The sequence below is a fragment of the Harpia harpyja genome, chromosome 6 (genome assembly GCF_026419915.1).
Source record: "Harpia harpyja isolate bHarHar1 chromosome 6, bHarHar1 primary haplotype, whole genome shotgun sequence".
NCBI classification, from domain to species: Eukaryota; Metazoa; Chordata; class Aves; order Accipitriformes; family Accipitridae; genus Harpia; species Harpia harpyja.
This window is the reverse complement of record NC_068945.1, coordinates 18,213,698-18,239,193: the sequence shown is the minus strand read 5'-3', so window position 1 is coordinate 18,239,193 and position 25,496 is coordinate 18,213,698. Positions and strand designations below refer to the sequence as shown.

Below are 25,496 nucleotides of genomic sequence, written 5' to 3'. Positions count from 1 at the left end.
GCCCTCTGCAATACAGAATTAACCATTCAGAGAAATACTGCCCAAGATCTGTTTTCTTTTTCCTGGTAGCCCTTTTCTCAGTTACTTTTGCAATTTTTATATGTAAGCCCAGTATTTAAATGTGTATTGGCATTCTTGGTTTTAAGATGTTAAAAGAGTGAAGAAACGCTATTTTCTTTTTGCTGGAAGAATAGTTAAGATTCACAGGCATACTACAATGTATGGTTGTTCACCACTTTAATTAAAGTGAGGCTGATAGGATGGTATTAGGCTGTAGTGTATAGATGTTCATCTTTGAAAACCAGAGGAAAATCTTCCTCTTCTCTCCTCCTCCTCTCTACCAGCTAGGTGCCCAAAGATGTCTTTTTGTCAGTAGTCATATCCAGAAGAGGAGTGATTGACTACAGATTGAAATTGGGATTAGAGAAAACACTTTTAAAAAACAATGAAACACCAGAATGCATTAGACTGCTATGGCATTGCTGTCACTGGAGGTCTTTATGAATAGATTAGACAAACACCTGCCAGAAATGCTTAGGGTATAAATGGTCCTGTACTGAGACAAGAAAAAGAACTAAGTCATCGTTTCCAGTTCAGCTTTTCTAACACGCTCTGATGCAGATGATTAGTATCTCCACTGAAAGAGATAGGTTCTCCTTGCCAGGGTTGTGCTACAAGGTAAGGAAGCCTGTGTTGTTTCTGTGATAATGTAATAAAGGCATGTAGTTTCCCCTGCCATCATGTCATAAATACCAAGGCTAAGTTTATACAAAAGAACACAAAGTAATGGAAGTTTGAAGAGTGTTTTTCAAACTAGTTCAGGCATCGTTTCATAACTTGATATTCAAAATTACAATGACAATCTACATCTAAAAGGATTGTTGAAAACCCAGGACAATCACTTGGAATAAAGTGCAGGGTTTCTAAATACTGGCTAAACTTGTAGATTTGTCAGAGGTTAAAAAAGTCAAAGAAGCTTTACTGGAACTAGCCTGATGTTGTAATACTGATATTTTGCACTGTTCACTTGTGAGAACCAAGTGGGAGGAGGAACCAACTCAGCAACAAGCACAAACTCCAAAAGGTTGAGGGGGACGGCAGGTTTGTACAAAGCTAAAAGGATCAGTTAGGTGGAGGGCCCCTTGCTGAACTACTTTGTAATAGTGGCTCCTTATGTAATGGACTGCAAGAGGGTACCCAAGAAAAACTAAATATAGAAGAACTAATATTTTGTGGAGACTTTTTTTTTTTTGTTTATTATTCCTTAGCGGAGCCAAGAGTATTTTTTTACAGCTTCTAGTTCAGTGCTGCTCAGCTTTTTTAATCACACCTCACTTTAGTCAACTAGCAGTCCTGTCTTGCCTCACCGTTGTGAGTGGCATCTAAAAGTGTGTGGAGGGAGAGGAATGATAAGATGTTTTTACCTAATTGGCTCTGCCATATGCTTCGGAGGTTGAGAAAGTGCTGTTCTAGAAGATCGCAGGAAAATTGTAATTTCATGAGGAACCTCTGGCTTGGATCATAACACAGGCCAATATTGTTTAATAAAAATGTACAAATTTGCGTTTTTGTGGTTGCTTTCAGCTTCTTAAGTGCATAGAAGTATAAACATTCATCTTCAAAGTACAAAGCTAGCTGGTTTCATGAGCAATTAATTGTTTTCAGATATTGCCTGATGGGTGTGGAGAGGGAGGAGGAAGGAAGAAGAGTAGCTAAAATGTTCTGAAATTATTTTCTTCCTTAAAGTTAAATCCCCTGGGGTTTTTTTCTTGCTTTTCCTCTGCCACTTCCCAGAACTCTTTCAGTGCTGTCGTAATATGTATGATACTTATGATGTAATATATATATTGTGGCCAATAAACCAAGATTTGGGATCTATCATTCAATATTAAACACTATGCCATGATCTTATTTACTTATAATGTATTTCTTTTTCCCTCCTGCCTTAGAGCCCAGCTGACAATGTGCCTCCGTGCTATCATTAAACATGACTTTCCTGGCCATTGGACAGCCGTGGTGGACAAGATAGGCTACTACTTGCAGTCTCAGAACAGTGGGAGTTGGCTTGGGAGCCTCCTGTGCCTCTATCAGCTGGTGAAGACTTATGAGTAAGTTGATGTCCATCAGTAGATGAGGAATCAGTACTTTCAGTCTCAGCTGATTACTGAGAATGACATTCTTAAGAGCACTGGCAGTTCTACAAGGAATTCAGACAGAAAATGGGAATTAATAATTGTCATATGCTTCCTTTCCTGCAAATAAATGAAAACTATTCATCATCTTTATATCAGCAGGGAATTGAAAGCAGAGATGCCAGCAATAATCTGTATGAATTTACTGACATTTTTTTCTTGAGGCTTTATACTTTTGATCTGATTTAACCCATCTGTGAAAAATTTCTTAAATTTTTATAACTTCTTTTATTTGAAGATTCCCCAAATGCTGGATATATGAATGCAAATTATTTTCTACTTCTATGTCATGAACACACTACTGTCATTGTCATATACTCCTATTGCATATTGTTACCTGTACCATCCTCCTGATAGTCTAAATCCACAAAGCGTAAATTAGGAGAGGTGTAGTGAGCTCTCTCGCTAATTTTTTAAAAAAAATTATCTGTTGTTAGAAACATTTGTATAAACCACATGAAAGAAATATAAATGGAAAAAGAGAGAATCTTTTCCAAACTAAGGAATTGTCTTTCCCTTTCAATGGCTGTTCACTCCTATTTGTTCAGCACCCAACTTGGGTTTGGCATTGGTACGAACATCAGAGAAATTCAAGTCCTTGCTCCTGTGAGCTGACAGTTCAGTAGTAAAGAACATTAGTTCTTCCTCCCAATAGCTGCATTTATATAAGGTAACATTTGTTGTTTTTCATTTCTCTATTTATAGGTTAGCGAATTTACACAAATTGTTGAGATGGGGGCTAGAGGAGGGGAGAGTGAATGAGTGAGTGCTGGATATTAATTTTTTTTTTTTTTTTAGGGTACAGAAATTAAACGGTTGGTGGGGAATAGGCATTAGAATCTCCAGTGTGTAGATCCTGGACCAACATTTTTGTTTCCTTTGCAGATACAAAAAAGCAGAGGAACGAGATCCTCTCATAGCAGCAATGCAAATATTTTTGCCTCGGATTCAGCAGCAGATGATCCAGCTTCTGCCTGATAACTCCCATTACTCTGTACTGCTTCAGAAACAAATCTTAAAAATCTTCTATGCTCTTGTTCAGGTTGGCATCTGTGTAGAGGAAAACCAAAACTTTTACTTTGCTGGGCACAACAACCCCCTTCAGTACACTCATGGGTGTGATTGAATAAGAATACCAATTTGGATAGGAAAAGTCATGTACGATAAACAGCTTTTACAAAAATATGATCTTTATAGGTTTTTCTACTTAAAAACTGGTCATATGATCCCCCAGATTAAATTTTTAATGAACCTAGGTACTTTTGCACATCCTATCTGTAAGCTTACTGGAGAAATGTTCCTGTTTTTATAAAGTCACACATAACTTGATATAAACTCTATGGGTATCTAGATTGTGCTAGTTGGCCTCTGAAAGTGTCAGTAGTGGATATGGTAGTATAATTGTCAAATAGTGCACTTCAGTAGGTGGCATTTATCATTATCGTCTGAAGATCTGGCAGAAATTACTTATTGAGGCACATGAATTTTACAGAGATGAGTTTGGCTTTTACAGGGATGAGTTTGGTGAGGAAGTACTTTTAGAGAATGAGAAACAAGATCCTACATAAGGAGCAGCCTGAAAATTCTTACTGGGGGTTAAAAAGCTAAAATAGTTTGTTATTAGATGGGGGGAGGATTAAAAAGATCCCAAGATCCTATATTACTTTTCAATAGGTTGCCTGAATATTGTCACTTTGCTTTGGATTTTGTAGAGAAGTGAGATTTACTAGATAATAGCTAGGTAGTAATTAGGAGTACATTTCACTTACTAAAATGCTATTGGTTTACCCAAACCCTGTAATATAGACATTACTGTGGTCCCTAAAAGTTAGCTGGGCTATTGTGAAGAAGAGGAAGAAACAAAGAGAGTTAGCAAGTTCTCAGATCAAGGAACGTTCCTCAAATAGTGTCTGCTCAGAAATTCTTCTGTAAATTGTACCAAGAAGGATGCAATCAGAGTAGTATAGATATCTAACCTAATTAGTTTGAATTTTACTTACATTCTGAGGAGGATGAGGTTTTAACTGCTGTAGAAACATCTACCGCTTTCAGAGAAAATTCGTATTTCATGACTATGGGTTTTTTTCTTATTTCAGTATGCATTGCCGCTCCAGTTGGTGAATAACCAGACTATGACTCAGTGGATGGAGATCTTCCGTACTATCATTGATAGAAATGTACCTCCGGTAAGTTTTAGTTTTGTAAAGACCTCTGTTATTTGTGTGTTGGCATTTGAGGAAAAGTCAGTGTGAAGATTTTCTAAGTGTTCTTTTTTTAAGATGTCATCTAATTAAGATTCTTATCCTTGGAATAAGTGGTGTTTCTGACAGAAATGCAGGAAGATCATGTAAGCTGTCAGAATTTCATTGTCTGAGGTAGTTACACCATGTAAACTCCAATCTGGATATTTTGGAAGTTTCCAAATATTTTAGCCAATTTCTCTTGAACAAGAATCAAAAACTCATCACAAACCCATCATTTGTCTCCATTCCTCTTTTTCTTTCATCCATCCTTCATATTTCTTGAAGAACAAATTAAAAATAGTGATTAAATTCTTGTTTATGTGTACAACATTAACTGGCATTTCCTAAGTTTTTTAGAAATTTATTTCACAACCTTAACATTCTTTTAATAGCTTTTGCATTAGTATATGGTTAGGGTGTATATATTTGGAAGAGTTAGTGTCATGCTTAATTTTTAAGCCAGAGTGCACACCACTGTGTAGTATTCAAGTATATGTGAGAGTTTCTGTTTTTTAAATATGCATAATTTTGCAAATTAAAGTACAGCCATTGTGCAGGTATTGCACACGTAGTTATATTGACTAATTAAGATATTTGGAAGTTCCTGAATGTTATGTAACTGTTAACAAAACCAAAGCTTTAGTCGATGTTGTGCATTTGTATTAGTTTACTCAGCAAGGAATGTTTAAAGCATCATTTCTTTCAACAGTACACACAGCCAACTTAAAATAGATGTATTTATTTATAGGAGACTTTGCAAATTGATGAAGATGATAGACCCGAGCTGGTGTGGTGGAAATGCAAGAAGTGGGCATTGCATATTGTAGCTCGTCTTTTTGAACGGTAACAAACTAACAAACAGGTTAAAAACTAAATTTGGGGTACAAATCTGTAACGTTACTTGAGGTGCGATTAGACAAGTCGATTGAACAGCTCATGGTCACCGAAGAGGTTTTCCTGCTGCTGCCCTCTGCCTTGCACTGGCACAGCCACTGGTCTGAGCTCTTAGTGAAATGATTTGATTCTCTAAGTGGCAAGAAACTAGCCCCACAGGAAAAGTACTTATTTATTTATTTATTACTACATCCAGCTACAAGTGCTTATATTCTCAAATATAAAGGCAGGGCAAGATTTGAAAAGAAATCCATAAACATGGAAGTTACAGCACTTGTGACAAAAAGGCGGCTATATTTACTTTACTGTAGTACTGTACCTTATGATAATCTAAGAAAAGAAAAGGGAAGTGGGGCATTATATGGGGAATAATGGCTTAGAAGGAAACTGTGGGAAAAGATTCCTTTGGGGATGGAAGACTACTCAGGGTCCTTGTGTTTTAGAAAGTACTATGTTTTCCTGACACAGTCAATTTCTTACAATGTAAGTATCTGTGTCCTCTTCTTTTTAAAGGTATGGAAGTCCTGGAAATGTAACTAAAGAATACTTTGAATTCTCAGACTTTTTTTTAAAAACCTATGCTGTGGGCATACAACAGGCAAGTACAGTTCATTTGTTTCTTAATTAGATCATTTTGGCTGAAAAAATGTATTGCTTCATATCGAAGTTCATTCATTAAACAAAAATGAACAGAGTCAGGCAGGTTTTCCTTTTAGTGATTGTGAAGTTCTTTAGAACTCAGTGGCATACAACTGAGGTATAATAACACAAATTTTCAGCAATTCAAAAAATCCTGCAGGAAAATTTCCAGAAAAGGTTAGTGTTGATAAAACAAAAACCATCATGTATAAACATTCTAGATATAGCTGAGAGAAAAAACTATTGATGCAGAGGCCTCATGTCATAGAAGGGTGTATTTTCAGGCCAGTTTTTAGTAAGGGCTTTTGCTGCAAACAACTTAGGCACAGTAAGCCAACGATACTGTTTTATTTCAGGAAGATACAAGTGAATTAGAAGGTGTCTAGAGAACAGCAGTACAAGTTATTTTATACCTGGAAAGCATATTTTATGAAAATATAGCATAAATTCACAGTTTGCAAGGAAATTGTTTTTGTTGTGGAGTGCTATTTATTTGTGATTAACATGGTGTTGTGGAGACAGTTCAGTTCTGATAAAGTTGCATAGAAGAGAGGCAATTCCTGTCAGAGTTTTCTGTGTTTTTCTGCGAGCTCAACTGTGTGCCCCTGGGAATGTGGGCTTCCAGACTTCCAGCATCTCCCTGGTTTGGTGGAATGGCTATAGCAATCGGGTGCCTGAAAGCCCCGAGAGTGCTGGCTCCCAGGCTTAGATATTTTTGGCACAGCTGCTCCTGTTTCTCATTCAGCCTGCCATATACTAGATGACTAGGAGTGGTAGTTCCCAGGCTTTTGGCTCAGCTAAAGCTCTTGGGTGTCCAGGCTTTTGGGTTACATTCCAAACAGGCTCCTAAGAAGCCAGGAGAATGCAGTACATTGTCCTGCTCGTGATCCTGGGCTCTTCATTCCTTTTGGCCTGTAAACCTTGAAAAACACCTGGGAATGCTGTTTTTCAAGTGACAAGCATTTGTATAATACGTATATCCAGAATATGTGGCTCCTCAGCATGCTGCCAGATGAAATATCCCATCCCTGACATGGCATCTGCAGGCTTCTCACAGTTTAAATTTCCACTGTCTTTGATGAATGATGCCAGGCTGTTGTTGTCACTTCAAGTCAAATCTGAACTAGATTTCAAAATGCCAGGATTGTCTGCAAAACAAAATTACTTTTCTCCATCCAGTGACTATTCTCCATCTGACAACAGAATAGTTTATCCATCAGCGTATTAATTCTGTGTAAGTATGTAAATGTTATGAACTAAGGAGAGGAATGGTTGTGATAAGGCTGTAAGCATTAAATGAAAAGGGAAACAGTCTAATATCTATTCTAAACTTCTTGCAATGTTTAACTCCTGAGTGGAAAAATAGACTCGCATGGGCACTTGTCATTTAAAATACTTGAAGTTTGTCTGTTAAGAGATTAGGGTATGTAGCAGAGGGAACAGTTTAGCTTTCAAGATAAATGGACTGGACAATCTTCACATTTCTTCCGTTTCTGGTTCTTAAATGCTGATTTGTCATGTCTCCTTGCAGAGTTAGTAAGAATTCTATTGTGAATATTACATTACTAAGCCTTCATCACTTATTCATCAGTTGTTAAGTGCTGACATTGTGCTAGAGTCTATATGAGATACAGACAGTTCTTACCCAAGGAGCGTATTGTATTAAAGACTTAAGATCAGACTTAGTACTCCTAATTAAGGAGTTATGTTCAAAATAAGATTTATTATAATGTTGTGAAGAATTATGAAGCAGAATTGTCCTTCTGAAAATACATGACTCAATATTTTGTTATGCATTGCCCTTGTTTCTTATTGTTATTCATGTACGTGCCAATTCTTTACACTTATTAACAGCTAAAGTTCATCTGCCATTAGTGCAGATTAGTGGCTTTCTACTGTAGGTTTTTCTTCGTAGAGCAAGCCTTTGTATTAAGGAAGCTTTGTGCGATAGAGTTTGTGATAGCATGCTAGGTGATACTATCTGATGGTTACAACAGGTAATTGAAGTTAAGGGTTTTGCATCTCTTCTGATTCACAGATTTAGGTGGTAACCTATTTTTCTTTTCTAGTTTAGCATTTCTATTCTTATCACTGTTCTTCCAAAGCAATTTGTCTTCTTTAGGGGCCTGTCCTTAATAAATGAACACAGACACCACTAACAGATTTAGAAGCCAACCAGTTGGAAAATCTGACTGTGCCTTTTCCTTATCCGTTCCAAGTTTTGCTGAGGCCTGTGTAAATTGTGAGCCTGTGAATATTGAAGTATATCTATGCTTTACAATCACAAGTGATCACATGGTGGGGCTAGTAGTAAAGGTAGACATGTACATAAATGCTGCAGGATTAGATTCTTGATATTTAAATGATTTCTGATTTTTGGATCAAAGGCATTACAGTGATTACTAACAGTAGAACGTCTGCTGTAAAACTAATTAATCTGTCCATATATATTCACTAAAGAGGTGCACTGCATGTCTATGCATGAGGGAGAATTTTCAGTCTTCATTTAAAAATATCAATTTGTCATTTCTTTAGGTTCTCTTAAGAATCTTAGACCAATACAGGCAAAAAGACTATGTTGCGCCACGTGTTCTTCAGCAAACATTAAATTATCTGAACCAAGGGGTTATTCACTCTGTAACATGGAAACAAATGAAGCCACACATACAGGTCAGTGCATAAAACCCAGTCATAAACACTGCATGTCATCAGAGGGATTAAAAAAAACACCCCAAACCCCATCAGTTTTGCTGTTTTTAAAGAAGGTTTCATGAATCTTTCATGCAGCAATTGATCTGGGCAAAAAATAGCATTTCTACACAAATGTGGTTGGATTTTTCAGTATTATGACTACCCTTTATTGCAGATTTTGTTAATTAAAGATTCTGTTCCATAAGTTCTTTATTTTTATTTTTGAAGTCTGCCAGACAGTCATAATGTTCTGGCTTTTATTAGTTGCTAGTGTTCAGAATTGTCTATAGGTTTGCAAATTCATAATTGATTGTAGTGCAAAGATAGTGGGCAAAGAGAACATAAACTATGAGGAGCTGAACTCTGTTTTAAGGACGTGTTTTATAAGTCAACTAAGAACAAGTGAAAAGTGATTTTCATGCTTTTATTTTTTCGTATCATAAGCTCCCCTGTTGTAGTTAGTTAATCCCATGACTTTTAAGAGCATGGACTCTGAAATCCATTTTCATGTTAAGTGTTGCATTAGTGAGATCCTTCTGCAGAATGTGGTGTTCTGCTGTTTATAGACTATGTCCTGAAGTATATTTTGTGTATGGTAATGTATTACTATAAAGATAGATTATATAGTTACTGCTGTCTGGGACTGTTGCAAAAGGAAAGTATGTATATTGTAATTTATTTCTGTTAGCCAAAATAAAAGAGCACTGGTTAAAAGAGTCTTACTCTTCAGAAAAGTAGGTCTAGTATATTAGTGCATGGTGGAGGGAAGGAGTACTGGAATTTGATTTTATGTGCACTTATGTTTATTTGACTTGTCTAATATTAGAGTATAACAGAAGAAGTGATATTCTCTCTAATGTGCTACAAAGATGAGGATGAAGAGCTCTGGCAAGAGGATCCATATGAATATATCCGCATGAAATTTGGTAAATATTTGTATTTAGCATTTATTTTTTGCTTTCATCATAACTGTACACTATAGTCCCAGTTAACAGTATGGCCACTGTAATGTCTCTGTCTTCACCAGTGTCCTGAACAATAGGAAGAAGAAAATTTGTTTCTTAAGTCTCACCAATTTGTAGTTAAAAGAAGGTAGATCAAGTGAGTTTTGGCCATTTGTCTGATAGCTTTAAACTAAATGATTCTCTTAACATTTTTTTTCTACTTCACATGCTCAGTGCAGCCCAAATAGACTGGCTTGCTTACTTTTTAATGCCAATTTCAGAATCCTGAACTGCAGATGTGCCAGCTGTCTGCAAGTTCTTGCAGCTCTCACTTTGACCAGAAGAGGCCTGACTTGCTCTTTCCCAATTGAAAATTGTTAATGTCTTCAGCATTTTTTTGCCAATTATTGTTACTAAATTGTAAGATAATTAGATACATGTATTCTTTCCAAAGACACAGTGCAGAATCTTGGGAATATCACATAGGACCATATTATGAATAATTACATTTATTAAAAGAGTTATGTCATTGAAAAAGAGAAGGGTACTTTAAAAATATAGCAATTTTAGCTGGAAAGCTCCTGTAAGCCAGGTGTCACAGACAAATGTAGTGTTTGGGAATTTTTAGTTAGTTGATTTGGGATTAGCATATGTGAAAACAGAATGTAAATGTTCATGGAATAATTAAAGAAACTTGGAGAGTTGTTATCCAAAAAATTAATCACAATATAGTGTGGATCACTGGGGTACAAATACATTGCTGATTTTTGGTATATGAATTCAGTTCTTTCTGTATAAGTAGTGAATCCTGGTTTTATATATAGCTGAGACAGTTAAATACAGATTTAAATTTTATTGTGGAAGGTAAAAAAAAAAACAAGCATGAAAGGACATTAAATTGAAGTTTAGTGAGACATATTTGGGTTTGGAACAAGAATTCCAGTAGTCTGGTAGTATTTCTTAATCATGTTTTATCTTCAAGTTCTGAGGAAAAGTTAGTGTGAAATTTTAACCACATTTTAAGATTACCTTTTTTGATCTTTTTATTTAATTCAATTTGTGTAGGGATGTTTGGATTAGAACATGTTTGGCAGCACAGATTTTTTTTTTCCCCAAGATATAAATTATATTTTCAATATGATTAAAGGTTTACTTTTAATGAATGAAGCTGAAAAGCTTCAACTTTCAGCACATTTAAAACTACCCCAGATCCAAGTAGTTTTTACATACAAAAAGTTTCACATGAGGTTTTAATAAAATCAAACCAAAAATGTGTACATATGGTTTACAGATGGTACTGGAATGTATTGTTGTTCTTCCTATAGTGGTTTTAATAAAAAAAAAAAGCCAGGGTTTTCATCCCTTAAATACTTGGTCTCAAAAGAATTAATGAATAAATAACGCATTCCTAATAAAGGGAATGATAAGTGGTCAGTAGATTTGGAAGGCAAGTAGTAAATGCTTTCATAAGCTATTTGACATAAGCTTGGGTCTGACTCTTTAGCCATGTGTCAATAGTTTTGAAGTTACATATTCACCCTGATTTTGTGATATCCCACAAACAAGATGGATTATAAAAATCTTATTATGTCATTCTGAAAAGGAAATTTGGTGGTTTTTTTTCTTTTTTTTTTTTAATTTGTTAGATGTATTTGAGGATTATGCATCCACTACAACAGCAGCACAGAATCTCCTTTATACTGCTGCGAAGAAGAGAAAAGAGGTATGGAACTAGTGGGTTTTAATTATTTGAGGTTTCCTTAATAATGTATTTTCCCTTAAATCTGAAGATGCTACAGGAAGCTAGTCTTGAAAAATCTACTTGCTAATACATAGTCAAACACTTTCCTGGCTGAGTGCTCTCAATTTTGGGAGAATTAAAATATGTGTGTATGTATAAATAAATAAATAAGTGGATTCCTCTTGCAGCTTCAAAATTAACCTGCCGGATACAAACTGAGTTGGAATAGATGTACTAGTATTTTCCCAAGTTTACAAACAGCCTCTGTCACAGCTGTTCTGAGCTTCCCAAACTGTAGCAGGGGGAAAAGTGAACCTGATCCTTACTAATTTTCACTGATTTTATTTAAAATTCTGTTGACAGCAATGAAATTAGCAAGAATGAAACCAATTTCATACAGCTGCTCTTTAAATGAGGACATAACTTTTCTGTAGATCTTTCTATACTTACAATGATCTGTGCAAAAGTACCTGGTCAAGCCTGGAAAGCATAAGTCAGTTTGCTAAAACTGTGAACTTTTCTGGGTACCATTTTAACATCCAGTAAACATGGAGCTCTGTTTCCAGATGGATTTTCAGAGAAGAGCATGGTGTTTATGTCAGGTGGCATAGCCTATGACCTTTTTACTTCTTTATTGTTGAAACAGTGCTTGCTCACTGACCTCATTTTCATAGTTTGTACTGAGACCATCAAAATGTCATAATATCTGAAAAGCACATAGTGGGTGTGGAAATGACATTAAACGATTAATTTTGCCAAGAAACCTTTCTAAGTCTAGTCAACTTTAGAAGTTACTGCCAAGATCAATAGATTAAAATAAGTTTATGAGGTTTTAGTCCAAGCTGTTCTTGAATATGTATATGTTCATACATATATGTACACACATGTATGTATTTATATATGTGTGAGACAAGCCAGAAGAGAAGTTAAGGGAAAAAATGGGAGAGATACTTTTGAGCCTTTTGCCTTTTCATCACTTTTTTTGATTTGCCTCAAGACAACAACAAAAATACCTTATTTACTATTGCTAATGTGAAATTTCAAGGAGATTAATTTAATTTTGACAAGTTTGGCTGAAAAGTTGAAAAAGGAACCTTTTGAATTTTAACTATTGAAAGATGCTACACATAGTACCTCACAGTTGCTTTCGCCAAGATAAAGTTTCTACTTAAAAATGTCATTATGAAGTTTTTAACTTAAACAATGATATTAAAATAATTTGACAAAAGGAGATTATGTGTTTTCTGTCTTGCATAGGTGTTGCCAAAAATGATGGCATATTGCTACCAGATTCTGACAGAGCCAAACATTGATCCAAGGAAAAAAGATGGAGCTTTGCATGTTATAGGATCCCTAGCAGATATTTTATTGAAGGTAAGCGGGTAAAGAAGTGAAAAAGGTTTGTAATTCTTATTATCAACTGCCATTTCCAATAAAAAAGTCTTAGCTTATAAAGTATGGCTAGCCCATAGCCATACTTATAAAGTTTGTAGAGTGATTGCACTCTGCAATAAGAATCAGGGTTTGTTTCTTTAAAAATATTAACATTCTTTCCTGGTTTTTATATTCCCATTTTATACGCAGATTTTTTCCTCTCAAGTTTTTCCAAAGCTCTGTTTGTTTGCTACAGAACAGATCCTTGGTCCTCTCCTGCTTTACTAGTAAAATGGAAGGGTGTTAAAAAAGCAAACATGCATTCCGTCAATAACATCACCTATGATTCTTTAGCAAACCCGCTAACAGCCTGCACTATTGTGGGCTGCTTCTGCTTCCAGAAAAATGTTTACTTAACATGTTGCAGAAATGCTTTGTCTAGCTTTCCAGCTTTCTTGTCCTGCAGTGTGTGGCTTTAAGTCTTATTTCATCAGCCAGTTGGGAGTTTTGAAAATAACTGGAAAGAGCACAGAGTTTCTATTCTTCCTATTTTTTATAGACAGTGTTTTCAGAATTTTGAGTATTTTTCTGGAATTTGAATACACATTTAACCCGCACTGTTGCTTTCTAATGTAATATTGATTACAGTTTCCCTTATGCTTATAGATGGTGGAGTCCAAAATATGCCCTCTCTCCATGTCAAAAGTAATTGCCAAAAAGTTTCCACTTTTTAGCATGAGAATGGCAGCCTTGTGCTGGATGCTTCCTTTTAAAAGTAATTTATTTTATTTTATGTGAGTTGTATCTCCATGCAGGATGTGTCTTCATGTTACAGGCAACATCCTACCAACATTTACCATCTATTTTTTACCAATGTACCAATCCACGATCTGATCTGAAATCCTGAAACATCAGTAACTTTTGCAGAATTTTTGTAGATTATGTTGGATTGTAAATGCCCTATCTCATGCCGGAGTATAACAGTGAAAGAGGAAGACGTTGTTCATGTTGTGAGGTGCTTGCATATTAACTGGGGGTTTCTAAACCCATTTATCTCTGTCCTGACGAAAAAAAGGGATTTATTCCAGTATACTGCTCCTATTAATCCCCAAACACTGCTGATGCCCCTCAACTCTGAATTTCTTGTGTTTGGGATTTGGCAGATTGAAAAATTCCAAGAACTTTTTTCTGCATAAAATACTCGATTTGTAAGTGCTTTCTGGCTGGTGAGCTGACTGAGGTATAGATTGTAAGGAGCTCATAGACACAATGACCTTGCTTTAGCCACCTGGCTGTCCACAGCGGCTCCAGTTTAATGCATGCAAACCTCTGACCTATGTGCACAAGGGAAAATTCTTTTCCCTTCTCTGTTTTTTCTCTGCTCGGTGCTTCATCTGCCTCTCTGAAGGTTGGGGGGGTCAATGTGGGAAAAAATGGTGTGTGCATTGGTGAAGTAGAAGTGTGATCATCCAAGATACATTTTGTATTGAATGCCCCCTTTCACCCTCTTCCTATCTTATCCAGTGAATCATTCCTTTAGGTGGTAACACATTCCTCAGCATATATCTTTTCTAGTATCCTGGGGCCATAGGTGCTAGGAAAGTCCCAAGTATCCATGCTGGTGGTCCTGGCTTCCTGTGAATATCTTGGGATTTGCCAGGGTTGGAATAATGAAGGATAACTTTCATTGAATATCCTTCTCCAGCCAAGGAGATTTCCATCACAAGGGAATTATCTTAGTCCATTAATAAACACGAAAAAGGATGTTATTGTTGTAGTGTGTAAAATAATTAATTTTGATGCTTATAATAACAGTAGGTCATTTGAAACTCAGATCTGTTTCATACTAAGCTTATATTTATCTTCAGGTATGTATGTACTCCTTGTAGGAAGAATGGAGGTACTAGTTTATTGATCTTAATTAATTTTTAAGAAAAATCTGCTGGAATCAATTGCCTTAAAGAAAATGAAAATTCCAGTTTATGGTATTGTAATGAGTAACACAGAGTTGAGTATTATACGTACAGTTCTTTCACTTATCTGGCTTTGAACTTGCTATGCTTCTGAGGTTTCTTCAGTTCAAGGTACGAGATCCAGATCTCTTCATGAGAGAATACCGTTACTACATAGATAAGTCATTGTATTTCCCATGGTTGATAGTTGAAATGGATTACTGGCTAGAATGAAGTATGTAAAATGAATGGTCTCCAAAATTAATTTTTATTTACACCAACAGAAGAGTGTCTTCAAGGATCAAATGGAGCTGATGTTACAGAATCACGTATTTCCATTGTTCATGTCTAACCTGGGGTACCTCAGAGCTAGAGTAAGTTCACCAGTTATATCAATTTCAGTATTTGCCATGGTTCTTTCCTTTGCAGTTTGACTTTATTCTGAATGTTAATGAAAGAAATAAAGCAAATACATAGTAAAATTTCAAATAATGACCTTGTACAGTAATTTTTCAGCATTTTGATTTAAAAAATTATTTGTCAGTTAAATGAATTGATGAAAAGTCTGTGTCATATTATTGTTTACCTCTTACTATCGGACTGGAGAATTTGAGCAGTGGTTGTGGCCCTTTTGTGACCATTTTTTGTTAGCAGAACTCAATAACTAGAGTGGCTGGATGGCTGTGAAGAATAGGTAGGATTTCCACAGAGTAGATAATGTCAGTTTGAGTGTAGCTTGAAGAAAATCCCTGAGTGCCCATATCAGTCATAAACAAATAATTACTTTTCTTTAATTTCTGTTCCGATTCTTTTTCCCCAGAAGGACCAAAACTATGAGTGCCAGTTATGTGCATACTGAATTTATTGGAATTTGGGAAAGAAAAATAAAGAACTGCTTGAGTGCAAAAACTGTTATATTTACTGTATGAATACACCATAATTAAGAAAAAAAAAAAGCAATACATGCAAACAGAGAGATTGTTAGCATTGTTTTTTGAATCAGTTAAAAAATTCTACAAATTGCCATAGTCCCTAACTTGCTTTTCTTTTTGTCATGCAGTCCTGTTGGGTACTTCATTCATTCAGTGCTTTGAAATTTCACAATGAGCTAAACTTGAGGAATGCAGTAGAGTTGGCAAAGAAGAGCCTGATCGATGATAAGGAAATGCCTGTCAAAGTAGAAGCAGCCATAGCTCTTCAGACATTAATAAGCAACCAAGAGCAAGGTATGCTACAGTGATTCATCAGTTGTATACACTGATGGTTTGGGTTTTTTTTGTAGAGATGAGGAGGTTGGTGCAGATTTATCTAAACATTTCTGCCATTTAAAGACATAGAATTCAGAACAGTTCATCGTGTTTAGACAGCTTTATTTGCTCGTTAGTTACTGTATACATCCCAGAATTCTGAATTCAAGTTTTTACGGCAGGTCTCTGCACAAAAGAAGTTACAATCAACATATTTCTTTTAATAAAGTAAATAACACCTGTCTTTGTTTTTCTTTAGTGAAGTGAAATAGTGTGTATGTTTAAGAACGAATGCTGCCTATGTATGAGGGCGTGTATTCCCCCCAAACAGTGGATTTTTGTTGTAGATGGCATTTCAGTATTGAATGTGGTAAATCTACAATTGATTTACTTTGTTAGTTTACTAGTTATGGGCTGTAAAAGTGCCTTGGGTAGGTTTTTTGGCTTTTTTTTTTTTGTTGTTGTTAGTAAATTAAACTTAAAAAAATTATTTTGTTCAAGAGTATCAGTTACCTAGTAGTTTTGAGATACTGTATATTTGTGTTTATGGATAGTTGATTTCACCTAGTTTCAATTGTTTTTTTAGCCAAGGAATATGTGAAGCCTTATGTAAGGCCAGTTATGCAAGAGCTCTTGCACATTGTTAGAGAGACGGAAAATGATGATCTTACTAATGTAATCCAGAAGATGATCTGTGAGTACAGTCAGGAAGTAGCTACTATCGCCGTTGACATGACGCAACACCTGGTAAGAGACAATACTAAAATAACAGTCCAGTCAGAAGCACATGCCTAGTTTGGTAAACATTTAATGAACTGTATTTGAAGTGCACATTGTTTAAAGTAATCTTTATAAAGGTCCGCCTATAGTATTCACAATAGTTTTTTTTCCTGTGTGAAGCATCTTTAAAACCTATAGGTTTTCCAAAGTTACTGAATTTTGTCACTGGTTTTAATGAGCCAAGCTCTAACTGTTTAACATTTCAAATGACTTAACATAGCCAGATTTCTCAAAAAAAGAGAAGTTCTTAATTTTCTATATTCCCCTTTCAAAAGTAAGGAGCATATTTTTCAACGCTGACAGCTCTTACAGATAAGTCATTGCTGCTGTTGCATTAGCTGTCTTGGTTTTGCATGAGAAATTAGAAATGTGAGTTTGCTCTTGAATGTCAAGTTGGTTGGTTTTTTTCATAGGCTGAAATATTTGGTAAAGTACTTCAGAGTGAAGAATATGAGGAAGTAGAGGACAAAACGGTTATGGCCATGGGCATCTTGCACACAATTGACACTATCCTGACAGTTGTGGAAGATCACAAGGAGGTGAGATTTTCTTTTATACGTTTTTTCTCCTGCTCTTCCGTCATGCCTTTCATTCATGACAACAAACACTTCTATATGTTGCATTACTTGAGTTGGCATGCATGTGCATTTACTATAGCAGGATGGTGGATTAGTACCAGGTGATTTCTGACAAATTTGAATTTAAAGCCCAGTTTACTTTTGTGATTTCTTAATTGTTTAGCCCTCAACTTTGAGGGGAATTTATATCCTGAGGGTAGAATCCTTAGCCTTTATTCTGGTAAACACTTCATTGGATAATTGTATTACAGACTGTTGAAATAGATTTTAGGGAGAAATATTTTGTGTAAGGCTGATTTTTTACAATGATGAGTCATATTTTGTTGTTTACCCAGCAATTTCTTGGATAGAATTCCTAGGAATTGGTCTCCCAGTTGTGGTGTGATGTAAGTCTGCATTTCACATAATCAGGGAAGAGAGAGATTCTTTCTGCTTATACCACCTGGGCTGACTGAGGTAGGAAGCAGTTCAGTGACTGACCAGAGAGGCAAAGTCAGTCAGTAACTTTAAGCTCATTTGGCATAAAAGTGCTTTGTCCTAGATTGTTTTGCTTCCTTGATGTACAGTGAGAATGTTTCATTGCAAGTGTGAAATCTTTTTATGAAGCTTCTAATTTTAAAAATACATTCATTAAAATACTAATTATTTTCCTGTAAGACCACTGTGTTCCTTTGGGTTTCAAAACATCTTTCATTCCTTTACAAGAACGCCTTGCATCTTTTGAAAGCTAAAATGAAATCTGGTAGCTAAGCTGAGCATCAGGAACGATAGTCTGAAGTGGATCTTCAGGTTTTAGCCTAGGAAAACCTTTGGGGTTGGGGTATTTTTGGTATAAACTTAGCAGCTTGTTTTTCTGTTGTGTGAAGCACAAACTAAAATATTGTGCAGAGTGCTCTTCATCTCAGGATCTTTAATCATTTTACAAGTGATATAAGTGATATAGAAATGATATATGAGGCTGAAAACTCCTTAGAAATTATTTTCCTTTTCACCATTAAGTATGGAGAGAGTTTAGGGGATAACTTTTGAGTCAAGTGTCTGAAGGTAAGTGGATGAATCTGTGGTCACATACTTAAACTCTTTGCTAGAACAAGCCCAGAAAGCCTGACATCCTGCAAGATCATGTCTGTAATGAATGACCTATGGTAAAAACATGAAATGTCTGTATTTGCTGGTTTTAATTAGGTTTATAATGTGGCCATATAGTTCTCCTTGTAATTTAGTGTAATTTATAAATGTAGTCTCACTGTCCAACATGGCAAGGCTGAATCCTGACTTCAGCACAGTTTTATGCTCCCGATTTCTGCATGGGTTCCTCTTGCTGAGCCTACTCTGGGAAGCTCTCCATAGACCTTAGGCAAAAGCATCTCTTCCTTTCTTCCTTTTAACCCATTCTACTTCAAAGATTTTGGACAGAGGCTTTATCTCAAACACTTTGAGTACAGTGTTACTTTATATCCAGACAGGACAACTGATACAGTTTTTTATAGGATCTATAGTATAACCATAAAATAAGATTTTTTTAAAATAAAGAAAAATGCTGTAAGTGACAAGTTTTAAAGCAATACTGTTTATTGAAAATTTCAGTAGTTACATCAGTGAGACCTTATTTCATAATATTATGATCGTTATTGCAGCATTTAAAAAGTGATAAAAGCCTTTTTGCTTTGAAGAACTTCTCAAACTGAATTAGTCAAATACATTGATTAAATTACTGTATTTCTAAGTTTTTAAATAAACTGCTTTATGTTTTTATTTCAGATAACTCAACAGCTGGAGAGCATTTGTTTACAGATCATTGGCCTCGTTTTGCAGAAACACGTTATAGGTATGTTTTAGAGATAATTTTTAGAAAAACATTACAAGTTTTTACATAAAAAATTCATAAATTGATTATTGCAAACAATACTATCTTCCTGAACAGAACTTCATCTTTTTTTGTGTGTGTGCTTCTTTAAAGAAAAGAAGACATTAATTTTCAGTTATGATTTGTTTCCCCTGATCTCCTTTTGTACATTAGTCAGGCTGGCTACTGTGTTTTGGAGGTGAGACTCAAAAGCAGAAGATGCGGTTCTGGTTATAGTTCTAGCTAGCTGTGTTAAAGGACAACATCTACAATTACATTAGTATTTTATGGACATGGTCTGCAATTAAATGACTGCTTTATCAGTACCCTGCACTAAAGAGCTACACAGTTTTGTGATAAGGCATTCAAGAAAAAGCAAATGTTGAGAAAATAAAAATGTTTTTCAGTAAATTGTTTAGAAGCAATGTCTCTGATGTGCTGGTAAGATATTTTTCTGGTGTGTATTTATAATGAAAAACTATGCATATTGTTGTAACTATAGCCAACATAAGGCCCATCTAAGAGTCTTTTCCAATTTGTATTATTTTTCTACATGTTGATTTAGTTACTAATTGCAGTCTTCTAGTTGTTATATGACTTGGGGCTTGGTTTCAGATTTCAAGGAATTTGCAAGCTAAACTTATTTTTTAAAGCACCCTGCTTCAGATTGTTTCTCCTTTCCAGAGTTTTACGAAGAAATTCTCTCCTTGGCCTACAGCTTGACATGCCAGATGATTTCACCTCAAATGTGGCAGCTTTTAGGTGTTCTATATGAGGTTTTCCAGCAGGATTGCTTTGAGTACTTTGCAGGTATGGTCACTTCTATTCTATTGATGTTTCCACTGTTTAGGGATTCATCTCTAAAACCCACCTTAATAAGGGTCGCTTCCATTTAGTGTCTTGGTTTAAAATGATCCTGTATTTGAGTCACGCCCTGACTGTCTGTTTAGTGTGGGAGTGTAACAGGAGCGTATTTAAGTAGGAGAAACATGTTCAAATCTGTCAGTGTGATCAGTTATTGTAGGAGGTCCTGAACTCAAAGAAAGCTGAAATATACAAAGTTAATGTGAAACTGCAAATTAATTAATTAAAATGTAGTCCTATTCTGTTTCCTCTTCTGAGAATGCACCCCGCATGGTGCACTTTATGAAGACTTCTGCTAGAATAGACTTTTGCAGAGTTTGGATTTCCAACCATATCCAAGAATCTGTGCTAATGAATTCCATTATAGGTCTACAACCTCACTGGTTAGCACTTGCATGGATTAGTTTGTAATTTTTTTCTCTTTTGCTCTCCCTGTTCTGCAGATATGATGCCTCTATTGCATAATTATGTGACCATTGACACTGATACTTTACTGTCTAACCCAAAGCATTTAGAAATCATTTATGCTATGTGTAAAAAGGTAAGGCTTCTGATTCTTACTGTTGCTTTTATCACTGGTACTTAACAATCAGATTAGCGGAGTGACCTGAACATGCCAGGTGGTGGCCAGTCATTTCAGAACAAAATGAAATTTGGTGTCATCTCAGTTCTGAGTACACATAGCACCTTCACACTTTTTAAGTGACATGCTTTTTAAAAAGTTACATGCACAAATCTGTGTGGGAGAAAGTTGCTGTTTGTCTTGACTCTCTTCTATGAACAGCTATTTTGGTAAGTAGAGGAATTAATGAAGCCTGATTTTCCTGTGTTGTGTATCTTGTGATTGGATTCTTTAGTTGTCAGCTAAGGTGCAAACTCATTTGAAGTTCTTCCTACATTTACAATCTTTCTCTTTTATGCTGATTCTCTCATGTATAATAAAGTGTGAGACCACACTGCAGCCTTTCTCTGATTTTGGGCATTATAGAGTGTTACGCATCTAGCTACCTGCTTATTTTTAAGAAACTTATAGAAATTGAATGTGTTTGAGAAATCTGCTTCTTTGTCAGGTTTGATTGACACTGAATGTAGGGTTGAAATGTACTGATAAGAAGCAGTCAGTTTCACATGTATATGCATATATATAGAGTGATTACGTACATACAACTAGCCTAGAGATATGACTTCACTTTGCCAGACTGTTAATCTGCCAGTGTCTATTAGAACTGAAGTAAAAAAACCAGGAACAGAATGTGGAAAACATCAATGATTCATACAAGTAACATTTCCTTTAAAAAAGGGAAAGCAATGACATATAAAGAATACTAACATTCATCAAGAACTATAGCAATTTCTTCTAAATTCTTAAATTCATCTTTAGCCACGTATTGTTGTTTATGTCCTGTAGAGATGATTTTTATGTGTCTTAATTCCTCACAAAATATAGCATGAACAGATATGTATATGCCATGTAGAGGCTTTTTGATGTGTGCAGGTACAGGAGCACTTGCTTTCAGAGTTGTCAGTGATTAATACTGATAAACTAAATTGTCATTCTGGTTGTTAGGTATTAACAGGAGATGCAGGAGAAGATGCAGAGTGCCATGCAGCCAAACTCCTAGAAGTAATTGTTCTTCAATGCAAAGGACGGGGTATTGACCAGGTGATCTATATTGAACAAGTTTTCTCTTTTATTGGTTTCCAATGATATGTGTATGATTCCTGAGAAAACCAGTTGGAATTAGACAATTTGAGGAAAATGTAAAGTGTAGGAATGGGGAGAAATACAGAAAGAAGTAAATGAGCTCCGGAGAGTTTGTAATGTTGGGGTTTTTTCTTTTCTTTTTTTTCTTTTCTTTTTTTTTTTTTTTTTTGAGATTAGAGGGCATGACTGGAAAATGAATATAGGCTTAATGAGAAGGATATAGTATGATGTGCAGGATTGTCTTTTTTTGCTTTCTCCTAATAGGATTTCCCTTTTGATGCAGAACACACATTGTTAAAACTATCGTGGCTGAGAGGTTAACCTATACATATCCAACTACTGAAGTTGTTTCAAACAATGTGAACTTGGTCCTTTTAAATATTTCTAATTACTCAGTGCATTTGGAAATGAAGAATTTTTAGTGTGGCTGGATTGTGATTGCTGGGAAAAACATAAACACAATTTTCCTGAGTTTCTTAGAACACGATCTTAGATAGTAGTCTTTTTCCTACGAAGGGCTAAATTCTGTTCTCATGTTTTACATAACGCTCCAGCCTAAATTACTTTAACATATCTTATTTGATGTTGCAACAGTACAATGCATGGACTTCAGTGATAAATTTTCAGTTAATTTCACTGAAACCAATATAACTTTACTAATGTGAATGTGAAGTCATTGAAGATAAAAATGTTCCCTGAAAGATTTTATCTTTAAAAGATCTGGAAGGGATTAAAGTGAATTGTATGCATTTGCATTGATATAAGTATGTGGTGGAAGGCTTAATTGCACTCCACAACTCTGTGAATTAAAATGTTTGCACACTGAACTGAAACTCATAAACTAAAACATTTGTAATGCTTCACAGATTATTATAAAGCATAAACCTGCCCACTGAAATATTTGTAGATGTTTATTTAATTGTGTAGAAATTTGCGCATTCTTACTTTTATCTGAATAAACTCACCCATTTCAAACTTTTAGAGGAAATTTAACATCACTTTACATTTATTAGGAAAAACTTCTTTTTCTTGCAGGTTTAGGTAATTTCATTTTTAATGCCTGTTAGTTTTGAAATTGCTGGATATCTTTATGCAAAGATAAGAATGTCTTTGAGTTCTTTTCTAAACCTTTTATACACACTAGAACAAATTCCACCAAACGGCCCCAAATATTCTTGTCTGTGCTGAGAATAACATTGGCAATTTTTAGCTCAGAGAATAGCTGTTTTGGGGAAGATTTATAAGCATGTAATCAGAGGCTTAAAATGCTTTTATACTAGGAATTGAATAGAATGCTTTCCTACGTTATACCTGGACTTCAGTTAACTCTGGAGATCAATTCTGATAAAAGTTTTTTAAACTTTCATATAATCTGGCAACATGTATAATGCTGGTTTGTTTTTTTTTTTTCCTCTTCTTCTCCCTTATATTTATATGCCCAGTGTATTCCACTCTTTGTGGAGGCTGTTCTGGAGCGATTAACTAGAGGAGTTAAAACAAGTGAGCTTCGTACCATGTGTCTTCAGGTTGCCATAGCTGCACTCTACTACAATCCTGACCTACTTCTGCACACTTTAGAGAACATCAGATTTCCACACAATCCTGAGCCCATTACTGCACAGTTCATAAACCAGTGGATGAATGACACAGACTGTTTTCTTGGGCAAGTATTGTCTTTTTTCTTTTAAAAGTCCATGGTTTTGATTTTTTTGTTCACTTCTGTTTGTATCCCTAGTCATGTTGATGAAAGAGTTCTCATTCCTTGGTTAGTCTAAATAACAGTAATCCACACCAGGTCTAATTGCTGCGATGCCAGTAAAGGTGACCTATGTCCATGTAACTTTTCCAGGTCTGTTGAGCTACGTGCTGAATTTTCTGTGTTGTGAGGATACAATGGTACAATGCATATCATATTTCAGAATTCTTTTAAGTTCCTTAATCACAAACTATCTGCTTCTCCAAGAGATGGTTTAGCATGCATTAAGGGTAATATTCAGAGCTGACCAACAGGATTTCAGTGAGATGTTAACTTTTTTTCTGAAACACTGTATATGTATTTTCTGTTCTGTATTTTATAAAGTATTTTGAACTGCTCCATTTAATGTTAAAAAAACATTATTGTGTCCAATGAATCCCACACTCTGATTTTAATGCCTGCAAGTTGTTCATGATCAGCTTGCATATTTATCGTTATGCCATTGAAGTAGTGACTGTTTAGCGTACTCCTGAATTTAAACTTCGTTCTGACCTCCCTTGAACATGTGTGTACACTGCAGGAGCATGCACTTGGGCAGGAGCTGAACATTTGTAAAGTAAATGAAGGTGGACAAAGCCTGTCATCACATAGCTAAGCATGCGCTTGTTGCTGGGTGGATGTGAAGTCCAGTGCTTGACAGTTAGTGCTTCAGCCGCTCAGCTGAGATGTGGTGTCTGACTGTGAGATTCAAATCCACTTAAGGGCAAAGCAGACAGTCAGATGTAGTTAACAGCTACCTCTCACCTTCCTGCTTTGAGTTATGTTTTGTCATTGGGGGCTCACTTCTGACTACCTGTGTATGGATAGGCTTAGAACATGTCTTCTCTGTGCATAGTCTATGCCAACAGACTAAGTGAAGTGCCAGCGTGTTAGGAGTCATGCCATGAATGAGCATGGGCTGAGACAGGCAGCACCTGACCCATGGATGCATACCTTATTTTAGGCTGTCATTCTTTTCCTACCTGTTTTTTACTGGTAGAGTCTTGTCTTTCCAGTTCTAAATAAGTCTCTATGGGGCTTCTTACAAGATGGTTTCTCCACTCCCCAGTCATCCAAATAGCTTTTCTCCATACCAATTCTTATTTGAGTTAACCTTTCCTGAACAGAATTATATGCCATCTTGGTATAGCTGCATTATTGCCTCAGAGTCCATCTTTAAATTAGAACTTTGTGGTGCATTACAGCACTGCATTACCTTTTTCATAACTGTAATAAAATAGTGACTTCCAATCAATCAATGAACAACTGGTATATTTTGCTCTCAGCATGTCCTTTGTAGTATTTTTAAAACCCATACCAAATGTACATGGCAAAAATTGTTTTCTTCCCTCCTCTGTCCTAAGTACACAGTTTAGTGGGATGAGAATGAAAGTTTTTAGAAGACATTTTGTTTTAGTAGAGGTACTAAGGGTCATCATCGGAACAGCAGCCAGATATTCAGAGGCCTAACTGAACAACAAAAGACAGAAATGCAAACAAAATCTGTCTGTCTTGAAACCCTTCCTTGGGTCCACCCCTGCAGACTTCATGTCTTTGTCAGTGAAGACAGCAGTGGGCACCCTGATTTCTATAGTCCTTTTTCTCACCAGCCATCATTCACTGCTGTTTTGGTTTACACTTTGATTGCTTTCCAGCAAGAGGCAGTTTTAGGCTTAAATTCAAATCAGTTGGAACACTCACAGATCCTAGACAAACTGGAGAAGATCAAAATAGATCCACCTCCAGGTGTGAAGGACCAGGTGAATCTTACTGCCATTTCTTTGTCAGCCATGCAGGAAACCTGTGACTTACTGGTAACTGTAGCTCTTCAAGATGCTTTGTGCATGTAAATCTCTGTCATTCTGCTCCTGTGAAGTCTTAGTACTCATAGATCCTGCTCTGCCAGCAGTAGGGTTATGCATGTCTGCATGGTCTCAGGCTGGAGCCAACGGTTTTTGCCAAAAGAATGCAGTATTTCTTGAGCAGCACTTGTGAACGCATGCGATGGAATCCATGGGAATAATACATCTTGGAGGGGAAAAGCAGTTACGGTAAGATAAGTTAACTGTTC

General features: G+C 35.9%; 1 protein-coding gene across 3 annotated transcripts in view; it reads left to right on the top strand.

Moving 5' to 3' along the window:
* The window catches only part of IPO8 (importin 8), a 47,098-nt gene that overhangs the window by 11,662 nt on the left and 9,940 nt on the right, over positions 1-25,496 (top strand). For 2 of the 3 annotated variants that reach the window (XM_052791028.1, XM_052791029.1), the window contains exons 4-21: positions 1,950-2,108; positions 3,078-3,234; positions 4,289-4,378; positions 5,184-5,278; positions 5,843-5,927; positions 8,504-8,638; positions 9,486-9,585; positions 11,250-11,326; positions 12,602-12,718; positions 14,955-15,044; positions 15,731-15,896; positions 16,504-16,664; positions 17,111-17,236; positions 19,037-19,103; positions 19,806-19,931; positions 20,429-20,526; positions 21,553-21,648; positions 23,133-23,353. In XM_052791028.1, the coding sequence (XP_052646988.1) occupies positions 1,950-2,108; positions 3,078-3,234; positions 4,289-4,378; positions 5,184-5,278; positions 5,843-5,927; positions 8,504-8,638; positions 9,486-9,585; positions 11,250-11,326; positions 12,602-12,718; positions 14,955-15,044; positions 15,731-15,896; positions 16,504-16,664; positions 17,111-17,236; positions 19,037-19,103; positions 19,806-19,931; positions 20,429-20,526; positions 21,553-21,648; positions 23,133-23,353 (2,166 nt within the window). Of the gene's footprint in view, positions 1-1,949; positions 2,109-2,774; positions 2,863-3,077; positions 3,235-4,288; positions 4,379-5,183; positions 5,279-5,842; positions 5,928-8,503; positions 8,639-9,485; positions 9,586-11,249; positions 11,327-12,601; positions 12,719-14,954; positions 15,045-15,730; positions 15,897-16,503; positions 16,665-17,110; positions 17,237-19,036; positions 19,104-19,805; positions 19,932-20,428; positions 20,527-21,552; positions 21,649-23,132; positions 23,354-25,496 lie in introns of those variants that run through there. The other variant, XM_052791030.1, reaches the window with a different exon arrangement.